The 12,553-nt window shown below is 42.9% G+C and overlaps 1 protein-coding gene across 1 annotated transcript; it reads right to left on the bottom strand.

The window, feature by feature from the left end:
* Positions 1 to 7,090: 7,090 nt before the first annotated feature.
* On the bottom strand, positions 7,091 to 10,351 carry LOC122403574. Its single transcript, XM_043407172.1, has one exon. The coding sequence runs from the start codon at positions 10,349 to 10,351 to the stop codon at positions 7,091 to 7,093; it is 3,261 nt and encodes a 1,086-aa protein (XP_043263107.1).
* Between the last annotated feature and the right edge of the window lie 2,202 nt (positions 10,352 to 12,553).

Here is a 12,553-nt window from a genome sequence, read left to right as displayed (position 1 = left end):
AATTATTTTCAGTTACGGGGGTCAATTACAATCATTTTTGGTCATTACACATAACCCCGAGATCCTACGCACTTTCGAGAAGAAAATTCCTTACCGAAAATCTAATGTGAGGCCAGAAATGCACCCCCGAAATTCATGCGAATACCCTGTGTACTGCTATTCATTCAATAGAACTTTATGTAAGGCATCGGGAAAAGGAGAGGCCCCAAGCCAAGGAGTTCATTAAGGGACCGGTCTGGCCTTCGTCCGTCAGCACTCCCACCCCTACCGATGAGGGAGAAGGCTGACGACAAAGGCGACGGACTAGGCCCAGGATGGGGACATTCGTTTTTCTGACGCAGGAAGAGGAACCCGAATAAAGCGTACATACGAATACCCTGCGTATTTCTTGATTCCGAGTTTCATTCCCCGCGTCACTCTAACATTTATTTCTAATTTCTGTCCTTTAAAAACATATAGGGACTAGGCTATGTATATCCACATCCTTTCTTTCTTCTTCCTCATCATTTCAACGGTCCATTGACCTGCGAGTAGTATCAACAAAACACTATCGTCAACGTGCTCAAGTCACTGCTGTTTCTTTTGAGCGTTTGTTGCATTCGGTTGACGAAAACGGACGTTAGCAGAGATTTAAAGGTACGTGCTTAAAATATTCAGGAATTTAAATTAAAAAAAAGATTTCGCGTAATTATTTTTTAATTTGCTGTTATATTCACTATTTTGCTTTTACACGATGGAAACGGTTGTGAAATCCAAGAATAAGAGTAAGCGCGATTTTTTATCTTCATGGATGAGTGATAATAGATTTAAATCATGGATACGTGCAGTACCGCATGATAGAAGTCGTTTTTATTGTACTTTATGCAATAAGTCTTATTCTTGCGATTCCTCAAACGTGTATAGACACGGAGAATCTGGGTATCATAAACAGAATAGTATTTCGAAAAGGGCTTTTACGCCTCAATGGCTTGAGAATGATTACTTCAAGCCATTGTTGCATAAAGTCGACTGAGATCCTTATTTATGGTTCTGTTCCGTTTGTAATAAAAAATATTCATGTTGATTATCTCCCACGTTCAAGCAGTAGCGGGTAACGAGGGGCAGGCCCCAACCCCAGGAAGGGGCCGCAAGGAAGGCACCGGGTGTCGGCCGCTCGCCTAAAACAGCGGCCGTGACCCTCGAGGCCACCGATGGTACGGCGGCCGTCCTGGCCTCGGCAATGGCCCGGGCACGGGCTTGCATTAAGCTCGCTGACCTGAAAGGAAAAATTACAAATAAATAATCAATTACATTTATTAAATAAAATATTTCCAAAACATCTTACGCCAATTACATATATACTGCTAAGTTTCTAGCAAAATCATCGGAATCATATTCATTATCAGATATGTCGTTTTCTGTGCTCGATTCTGTTATTAACATTGCCGGTTGAACTAATAAATTTAACGCTTCTGCAGTGTGGTTCCAAATCCCGAAAAGTTGGCCAAAAGATGAAAAATGAAGTATCGAATTTTATTACTGATAGTTTATACGTTTAATTACAAAGGGTAGAGGGCCGAGCGCACTTACCTGCATTGGTATTTCAATAGAAAATTGACTTTGAGCAATACCTAGCTCGCAAACCCAGCGAAGAAAGATTTCATTTAAAAAACCTGTAACTTACAAGGAACTATCGCGAACGGTCCGGCTTCGATTTTGATGAAACTTTGTACACTTATAAAGCAGCCAAAAATAATCGACACGTATTTTTTTTTAGCTGCGGTAACTCGAGTTTAAGGGGTGAAACCACCCCTTGAAGTTTTGGCTCGAAACGGCTATCTCGAAAACGGAAAGAGATACAAAAAAATTGTTAATGGGCGAGGTTAATGGTTTCTTATGTACAATAACATGGTGTTAAAAAATTTTTAAAAATACAATTTGTTTATAACAAAAAAAAATTTATTAACTTAATTTTTCATTTTATTGAAATTTTCATAATGACAAAAAATGACGAGCATTTTATTCCAAAACCATTGGTATGCGATTTTTTAAAATTGCCTCGTACAGTTTTGCAGATTTTGATGATTTATATCTTGCGCGCACATTCATTATGGTAGTAGCCGTTCTAACTTTGATTTTAATGAAGCACTGTAGGCTTGCACTACTTCTAGAGGACAAAATCGGGAAAAATACAAGAATACCAATTTGTTGATGGAGGCTTCGTTAAGAAATTATTAACGTTTAAAGTTCCGCCCGTACTGAATTTTTTTCTCCGAAATGCCCAAGATTTCGGGGGAATGTGTAATGACCAAAAATGATTGTAATCGACCCCTGCAACCGAAAATAATTTTTTCAGAATGGTTTGAAATTTTTTAATTTTGTTGAAATATTTCACACATTCTCGAATTTTTTTCTCAAAAGTGCGTAGGATTTCGGGGGTATATATATTGACCAAAAATGATTGAAATTGACTCCCGCAACTGAAAATAATTTTTTTAGAACGATTTGAAATTTTTTTTTCGCTGAAAAATTTAGGCAGCTACGCTCTGTCGATTTTTCTTAAAAATTCGTTTTTCATTTTTAATAATTTTATTTGACGCCCTACAAAAAAGTTGGCCAATACTTTTTTGTAGGTACCTATGAGCTTTTCTTCAGAAAAAAGTTTCATTGAAATATATTCACTATTGTAGGAATTATGGCTGTTTGAAGATTGGACCATTTTTATGGGGTTTTTCTGGCCATAAATTACATTTTCGATTAGGAATTTTTTTCTCGAAAGTGCGTAGGATTTCGTGGGTATATGTATTGACCAAAAATGATTGTAATTGGCCCCCGCAACCGAAAATAATTTTTTCCTGGAGGATTTGAAATTTTTTAATAACTTTTTAACGAAGGCTCAATCAACAAATTGATATTCTTGATTTTCGTCTTATTTTGGCCTCTAGAATCTCCCATTAAAATTTTTCCCAAGGGTGGCCGAACTTTTCCAAATCCATTGGTATGTAATATTTTAAAATTGCCTCTTACAGTTTTGCAGATTTTGATGATTTACATCTTGCGCGCACATCCATTATGGTAGTAGCCGTTCTAACTTTGATTTTAATGAAGCATTGTAGGCTTGCACTAAATTATACAGTAACAAGTAACAAGTAACAATAACAGTAACAAGTTTCTTAACAGCAATGAAAAGATTTTTTTTATGCCCACCTATGACATTGTGGCAAAGGGGGGAGCGATTTATAAATTATAAATACATACAGTGTGTATACCAGGAGATAAAGATACACTTATTATTCTCATGATGTACTTGCTTTAAAATACAAATTGAATAAATAAATATTGTCATTTCTGCGGCTCGCCTATCATGCAGTTTACGCACGTTATCTAAATCTTCACTGTTGTGAAAGCATTCTGTGTAATTTGTATAATAAAAATACGTGTCAAATGAGATTAGTATGTGCATCTGTATCTCTGTTGTTATTAACATTCTTTAAAATCGAGACGGTTTTTGTAATAAACATGATAAAATGAGTATATTGAAATGGAGTTTGTATTATACCTTTTGATAACGTGACATATCGTAAAGTTAATTAAATTGATTGCCCTTGTCATGTGAAAATAATATTTGTTGGTAGATAAGTGGGAGAACTTGGATATATATATATTGCAATTAGCTCTTTATAAGCGTGTAGAACATTGTTGGTTATCCATACAGCCGAGGTGCCGATTCTGGGCATTTAAACGTTGCACTTATCCAGCCAATCTTTTGTTGCATATATCCAGCTTTTACTGTATTCGGAAAGATGGTAAATATTAATCCTATTAATGTAATAACTTTACTGTCTGCTGCGTTTGTTGAGTGGAACCAGGTACCCACGCCAATTAATAGCGCAGAAGAAAATTTAAGGGATGTATTATTCGATTTAATTGTAAGAAGTGTCGAAGACACGGCATTCCTGGTTGAATATGAAACGTGTGTTGAAATGGACGGGACGCCTATCGACCAAGAAAATCAGGATGCTGATTTGAACTGGTTGTGGGTAGATGAAGAGGAAGAAAATAGGACACCGAATATTCCAAACATATACGAACAAGACGTTGTATGTCATTCGAATAAGGAATACATCCCATTCGAATATAAAAGGAAAGCTGTGGCGTACTGGAACAGCGGGAAGTCGAAGCGATTAAAATTAGACACCGTACGTTCCAAATTCCGTCACGTGAAATCCGAAAGAATGCTTCGTAAATGGGCTTTACAAGTTGAACAGAGTGGCACAAAAAAGGAAAAGATAAAACGTATTGCAGAGTATACATTTAATAAATTTATGGAAGCTCGGCAGTTAAGAGTAATTGTGCATGAAGTAGATCTACGGCGATGGGCTTTACAAGCGAGGGACATAGAAAATTTACAAACATTTAAAGCCGGATATACTTGGCTATATACTTTTAAAAAGATGTTTAGATTAGTGTCCAGAAAAATTACCAGATTTGTAACCACAAATATGGTAAATCGAGAAGACGATATTCATTTGCAATGCAGCGCATTCGTGAATGAAGTAAAATCATATATAGCCCGAAATGAACCACACAATGTTTACAATTCCGATCAAAGTGGTTTTAATTTGGAATTACATTCAGGGCGCACTTTGGCTGAAGAAGGTATAAAAATCGTAGAAGGAGGTGTTCAATCAGTGTCATCCACCACTCATAGTTACACCATCCAGCCAACCATTTCAGCTGATGGACAATTCCTGTCACCATTATTTATTGTACTGAAAGAGAGTACAGGACATTTCGGGCCGATTGTGGAACAACATTTATAAAAGCCAAATGCATTCCAGAATCCTGTTGACTACATACTGCTATTCTGTTGAAAATGAGCCAACATGTCATATTTGCGGTGACGTGGCAATAATTAAATGCGCATGGTGTAAGAAATCTTTATGTTTCAAACATTTTTTCGACGAGTACCACTATTGTCGGAACTACATAGTCAACAGGATTCTGGAATGCATTTGGCTTTTCATCTATACAGGGTGTCCCGTAAATAGTGTAAGAACCGGAAATGGGGGGTAGCTGAGACGATTCTGAACAACAATTTCCTTTGCAAAAATGTCGGATGGAGCTTCGTTTTTGAATTATTAACGAAAAACACTGACCAATCACGGCCTCGCCTTCCGCGCGCTCAGGGCCGTCCGACCTCGGAGAGCCACCGCGCCGGGTAGGTAGCAAGATGCGCGTTGAAGATACATCGAGGAACGAATACAAATAATTAAAATACTACCACTACAACTGTTACCTAATTCGTTAATTACTACGTAATTAGTACGTAAATTACTAAATGGAATTTATTAATTATTTGTATTTGCTGTTTCCGAGAAAGAAGGAACAAAATCTCGGTATTTTTAGGAAATTGACCCTTCGCAACCGAGTGACGCTTCTCGGCAGAGTGTTTTAAAATTAAAATAAAAATTATTATCAGAAAATTAAAATAAATACGGTAAGAACCATTTGTAACCGTTTGTTATTAAAAACTGTACTGAAAAAGCAGACTGGATTTCTGCGTACCGAAACATTCCTCGAATGCAAAGGGTTAATAGAGAAATAATTGAAATTCGACTTACCCATTTATCTGCAAATTGACCTACTGCGCTGACAATAGAGCCCGGCCAATGCACCGCTGTCGGTCACAGCAAGGTCAAAAACCCCAACGAAAATCAGCTGATGGGACGGCCCGATCGCTGTACCTGCTTCTCACCCCGAAAAAACTTCACGCACGGTCACTAACACTTTTCACTTTCACATACCGATGTGTTCCGTTGCATCCTACTTCGATTGTTGCTCCTTCCTGGGTTGATAACGGTGCCTGGATGTTGCTCCCTCCTGAATTGTTACTCCTTCCTGAATGGTAGTTGCTCCCTGAATTGTTGCTCCTTCCTGGATTGTTGCTTCTTCGAACCTTGCTCCCTTCAGGATTGTTGTTCCTTTTCGCTGGGATAATGGGCGCGATACGTGCGGGCGGCTTTCTTCGCGTTCCCCTTGGTGTCCGCGAAAACGAAGAACGAACGATAATCCTCTGCGTTTACGCGTTCCATCGCGTGCGTCCGCTTCTGTTCAGAAACGCGTAGGTTCTGTGAAAAATTTTGACTGGCAAATTGCATTTCCCTCCCCGAAAAAGTTCCAGGTAAGGCAACCCATTGTCGCGCGATTCGGAGTTACCTGCGATCGACGAACGTGCAGACCATGTTTGCCGCAAATGTTTGCTGCTAAACCGTACGGTCGACTCTTCTAATAGAATTTTTAAGATTCACCGTGAATATTTTTTCATGGATAACATATTTAATTGTACAACAAAAATATTTAACACAAATATTAAAAAATATATCTTCTTGGAATTTTCATTTGAAAAATAAGAATTGTAACGGGAATGTGGTTTATTGTTCACAAAACAAAGATAAAACTTTTACACTGGTTTTTGCGATATGGTCGAGGGTTGACACGTACGGTTTGGTCACGGCGCGATTTGAAATCCAGCTGGCGGAGGTAGTTTTGGTGATAGCCGAACGCGTAATTCGGTCGTTACTACGACTCGCGGATCGACTTTCTTTGGAGGAGTGTGGAAGTGCCGTGGGCCGCGTAGGCAACGTCTTCTTCCACGAGGAGGGATGCGAGAGGATCCGTAGAGGTGCCGTCGGAGACGTCTTCCTCTAGAGTGTAGGACAAGCTTTTGGTACCGGTCACTATATAGATCTCGGTTTCCTCGGCTTGGGCGTTGGGATGGTTTGCGATACAAAGTTGTGGAGTGCCGAACACTGTAAGCGTCGTCTGCTCGTAACCTTTGTAGCCTAACCTTGACTCTGTTGATTGGGAAATCTGGGGGCTATTTCAAGGAAAAGGACGGACCATGGAGAGGAGGGTTTTTTCCCTTTTGCGCGGTACCTGCAGTCGCTCTGTACAGTGCCGCGTACGGGGTTTTTCCTACTCAGGGACGTCGTCGTCGCAGGTTCCTAAACGGGGCGCCGCGTTACAATTTGTTTATATCTAATTTTACACGCTACAACTCTCCCCCTCTGAACCCGTCAGTCGTCCTCGACAAGGGCTTCAGCATATTCTACTTCTTCTTTTGGTTGGTTTTCCGGGGTCGTCCTCGCCGACGTATGGGCGCTATTGGTGCACTCGGTAGGCTGGCTTCCTCCAACCTGCATGGGGTGAGTGCAGAGGTGTGGTATGTTCCCAGGGCGTCAGCTGCGTTGTCCGTATCTGGTGCATGTCGATAGAGTACTCCGTTGGACAGTAAGTATCCTTTCTGGGTCCAATGCAGAAAATTTTCTGACTGTCTGGTTTCCTCGAAACATTCTATGATTTTTCGGGTTTCTTCGTCTTTCAGCTGCTCTTCTCGGATTTCGTTACTTTTTCTAGCTGGCATATCTACCGAAATCAGTCCGATATTGCACTCGTCTTCGTTGTCTGTATCCTCCCTTTGAGGTCTGGAGAGATAGTCAGCGACGTAGTTGGACTTTCCTGGGCAGTAGTCAATTTGAATGTTGAATTCCTGCAGTAGCAGTGCCCACCTAGCCAGGCGACCACTGGGTGTTTTCAGAGTCATCAGCCATCTTAGAGGCTGATGATCTGTCATGATGCGTACTTCCGATCCCTCTATATATCCACGGAATTTATTAATTGCCCACACGACGGCGAGAGCCTCCCGCTCAGTAGTGGAGTAGTTGCGTTCCGCGGTCGTGAGGAGTCGGCTAGCATATTCCACGGGGTGTTCTTCTTCTTTCTCCCCCTGCACCAAAGCTGCGCCGAGAGCGTATCCACTGGCATCTGTCCTAATGGTGTATGGCATCTTCGGGTTTGCTGGTTTTAAAACGGGTGCTTCTGTCAGCATCCTCTTAAGGTCTTGGAAAGACTTCTTCTGTTTCTCCCCCCAGTGCCACGAAGTTTTCTTCCGGGTGAGGCGGGTGAGAGGTTCCGCAGTCTGAGCAAATCCGGGGATGAATCTTCTGTACCATGAACAGGTTTGTACGAAGCTGAGCACCCCCTTTACGTTTGTGGGCGCCTGTCGTTCCAATATTGCCGAAATTTTCTCTGGATCTGCCTCGATGCCACTGGGTGTAATGATGTGTCCCAAATATTTGATTTCTGGACAACACATGTAGCACTTTTCCCTGTTCATTCGAAGCCCGAAGAATCTTATTCGGCTGAAGGTGGCCTTGAGGTCGGCCAAGTGGTTGTTGAAGGAGGACGATAAAATTAATAGATCGTCCAAGTACGCGATGATCATTCGCTCACCGAGGGGTGCGCGAAGTCGGTCCATCATACGCTGGAACGTGGCCGGTGCGTTTTTTAGGCCGAATGGCATTCGTTTGAAACGGTATGTCCCGAAAGGTGTAACGAATGTTGTCTTCTCTTGATCCTTTTGATGTACTGGGATCTGCCAGTAGCCGGATCGGAGGTCTAGCGTCGTCATGAACCTCGTTGAAGTGGTGGCGTGTATCAAGTCATCGATCCTGGGTAAGGGGTAGGTATCCGTGACTGTGATCGCATTGAGTCGTCGGTAGTCTACGCAGACTCGCACGCCTCCGTCCTTTTTAGCGACCATGACGACAGGAGCAGCCCAAGGTGATTCACTTTCTTCGATGATGTCTTTTTGCAACATCTCGTCAATTTCATCCCGTAGCACTGCTTTTCTAGCAGGGGATAGCCGGTATGGAGGAACCGCGATCGGTGCGTTGTCTCCGGTGTCGATACGATGCTCCGCGAACGTTGTCGATTCCTCACTCGTTTCGAACAGATCGAGGTGCTGGATCAATAACTGCTCCAATTGTCGCTTTTCGTTTTGATCCAGGCCTTCGGCTTCCTCTGGTCGTAGCAGTACATCTACCGATGCCAAATCCAGACGGTAGGTCTGGAAGCATCGATCAAACAGGTCGTCCAAGATATCCGTTTGTTGAGTCTTCTTTGGAGTGGGTGATAGTGGTGACAGAAGTGGCGGCATGTGACACATCTCGCTCCAATCCTCTTCGTCAGGCATCCGTTTTTTGGGTGTTTGAGCAGGCGGCTCCTGCGTCCCTACCAGAGCCAACTCCTTTTTGGGGAATTTCCTGGATTTTGGCTGCGATACTTTCACTGGAGGCTCTTCTTCGAAAAAGTGGTGATTTTTGGGTTGATCCACGTAATTCCATGAACGTTGTGCTGCGTTTATTATAATTCCTGCTGTTTCGAGGAAATCGATGCCTAGGAGAGTCCGGTTTTCGGTTGCCCCGGGTAGCACGATGAACGGGGATTTGATGTTTCGATCCTTGAGCTGGACCGTCAAATCTGCACATAGGACTGACCGTATTCGCGGATGTCCATCCGCTAGAGCAATCAGGAGTTTTCGCTGCTGGAATTTGGTTCCATTTGCTGCCAGTTTATTGTACAGGCTATCACTCGCGATACTCACTTTTGCCCCTGTGTCAAAAAAGGCGTGGCCTTTGAATCCTTCGATTTGGATCCGGGCCGTTGGACGATTTCGGGCCTGGGCTAGGCTCACGGAACAGAAATCTGCCGTCTGGATGCTGGATACAGTGGCTTGGCTACATTGCGGACACCGACTTCTTATAACTCCGGGGTTTCCGCATCCATAACAGTGGAGAGTTGGTGGTTCCAGTTTCGTTGGTTCCTTGGCTTTCCTTCGCCGACATTCTTCGAACGAGTGACCAGTTTTTCGGCAGAACGAGCATCTTACAAGTTTCTTTTCTTGGGTCGGTAAGGGTTTGCCGAATGGTTCCTGCTGTTCCCTTGCTTCCTCTTCAAGAGCTTCGAACGTTCTTGCTTTCCCTATGAGCTCTTCAAAATTCTTTACTGAACACCGCGGGATTTTCTCGCGTATGCGCAGCTTCAGGAGAGAGTATATCATATCAAGTTGAATCTCTTCTGCGTGTTTGTGCGTTAATTCAGCGAACAAAGCTCTTTTTTGTGCGATGAATACGTCAGTCGCACAGTTCTTTGTCTGCTTTGTTGCGAATAATTCTGCGTACACGGCGTATCCAGGCTTCTTTGGTGCGTATGCGGCGCGCAGCAGATCCATGGCCTGAGCCCATGTCGTCACATCTTCTTTGACGCCGTGCCACCATGTCGCTGCTTCGTCTTCCAGTAGTAGTGGAAGCCCCTTGATCCCGTTTACGTTAAAAATGTTTTCGATTTCTTTGTAAATCGAGATCGTCGAGATGAATTCTTCGACCCTCGTTCTGTTCGTTGATCCTCCAAAACGCGTGGTGCAGCGCGCAAAGCTTCCCTGTGACGTGGTTGGTGGGGATGTTTGCCGAGTTGTCAGCGTGGCCAGCAAGCGGTTTAGCTGGTCGTCCGTCATTTGGAAAGTCGTCATGTTCCTTGGACTTCTTCTTACTTCTCCACCAGGTGATTTAAGATCTTTCTTCGGTGCCGTGATGAACTTAACGTGGCCTCTAGTTGGGCGCCAATTTGTAACGGGAATGTGGTTTATTGTACACAAAACAAAGATAAAACTTTTACACTGGTTTTTGCGATATGGTCGAGGGTTGACACGTACGGTTTGGTCACGGCGCGATTTGAAATCTAGCTGGCGGAGGTAGTTTTGGTGATAGCCGAACGCGTAATTCGGTCGTTACTACGACTCGCGGATCGACTTTCTTTGGAGGAGTGTGGAAGTGCCGTGGGCCGCGTAGGCAACGTCTTCTTCCACGAGGAGGGATGCGAGAGGATTCGTAGAGGTGCCGTCGGAGACGTCTTCCTCTAGAGTGTAGGACAAGCTTTTGGTACCGGTCACTATATAGATCTCGGTTTCCTCGGCTTGGGCGTTGGGATGGTTTGCGATACAAAGTTGTGGAGTGCCGAACACTGTAAGCGTCGTCTGCTCGTAACCTTTGTAGCCTAACCTTGACTCTGTTGATTGGGAAATCTGGGGGCTATTTCAAGGAAAAGGACGGACCATGGAGAGGAGGGGTTTTTCCCTTTTGCGCGGTACCTGCAGTCGCTCTGTACAGTGCCGCGTACGGGGTTTTTCCAACTCAGGGACGTCGTCGTCGCAGGTTCCTAAACGGGGCGCCGCGTTACAATTTGTTTATATCTAATTTTACACGCTACAGAATTAGAAAAAATATTATTTAATATTCTTTTTAAATATTTTTGTTTTTTGTTGCTCCAATATTATTTATTATCGCATATTATCTATTATGTAATTGACTCCTTCTTCGTGGATTATTTTTTATAAATAAACCCTTTTTATTTTATTTAATTTTTCATGGTATATTCTTCTTTCTTTTTTATAACAAATTTTCCATGGAAAAATATTCACGGTGAATCTTAAAAATTCTATTAGAAGAGCCGACCGTACGGTTTAGCAGCAAACATTTGCGGCAAACATGGTCTGCACGTTCGTCGATCGCAGGTAACTCCGAATCGCGCGACAATGGGTTGCCTTACCTGGAACTTTTTCGGGGAGGGAAATGCAATTTGTCAGTCAAAATTTTTCACAGAACCTACGCGTTTCTGAACAGAAGCGGACGCACGCGATGGAACGCGTAAACGCAGAGGATTATCGTTCGTTCTTCGTTTTCGCGGACACCAAGGGGAACGCGAAGAAAGCCGCCCGCACGTATCGCGCCCATTATCCCAGCGAAAAGGAACAACAATCCTGAAGGGAGCAAGGTTCGAAGAAGCAACAATCCAGGAAGGAGCAACAATTCAGGGAGCAACTACCATTCAGGAAGGAGTAACAATTCAGGAGGGAGCAACATCCAGGCACCGTTATCAACCCAGGAAGGAGCAACAATCGAAGTAGGGATGCAACGGAACACATCGGTATGTGAAAGTGAAAAGTGTTAGTGACCGTGCTGTGAAGTTTTTTCGGGGTGAGAAGCAGGTACAGCGATCGGGCCGTCCCATCAGCTGATTTTCGTTGGGGTTTTTGACCTTGCTGTGACCGACAGCGGTGCATTGGCCGGGCTCTATTGTCAGCGCAGTAGGTCAATTTGCAGATAAATGGGTAAGTCGAATTTCAATTATTTCTCTATTAACCCTTTGCATTCGAGGAATGTTTCGGTACGCAGAAATCCAGTCTGCTTTTTCAGTACAGTTTTTAATAACAAACGGTTACAAATGGTTCTTACCGTATTTATTTTAATTTTCTGATAATAATTTTTATTTTAATTTTAAAACACTCTGCGAGAAGCGTCACTCGGTTGCGAAGGGTCAATTTCCTAAAAATACCGAGATTTTATTCCTTCTTTCTCGGAAACAGCAAATACAAATAATTAATAAATTCCATTTAGTAATTTACGTACTAATGACGTAGTAATTAACGAATTAGGTAACAGTTGTAGTGGTAGTATTTTTAATTATTTGTATTCGTTCCTCGATGTATCTTCAACGCGCATCTTGCTACCTACCCGGCGCGGTGGCTCTCCGAGGTCGGGACGGCCCTGAGCGCGCGGAAGGCGAGCGCCGTGATTGGTCAGTGTTTTTCGTTAATAATTCAAAAACGAAGCTCCATCCGACATTTTTGCAAAGGAAATTGTTGTTCAGAATCGTCTCAGCTACCCCCCATTTC

This window comes from Colletes gigas, unplaced genomic scaffold, assembly GCF_013123115.1.
Source record: "Colletes gigas isolate AHSC1104 unplaced genomic scaffold, ASM1312311v1 Colletes_gigas_Sc00062, whole genome shotgun sequence".
In the NCBI taxonomy this organism is placed as follows: domain Eukaryota; kingdom Metazoa; phylum Arthropoda; class Insecta; order Hymenoptera; family Colletidae; genus Colletes; species Colletes gigas.
Note: the sequence above shows the minus strand (reverse complement) of the source record. Positions and strands in the feature narration are given on the sequence as shown.

Coding starts and splice junctions, on each gene's coding strand:
- LOC122403574 (XM_043407172.1), bottom strand. CDS start 10,351: ATGACGACTTTCCAAATGACGGACGACCAGCTAAACCGCTTGCTGGCC.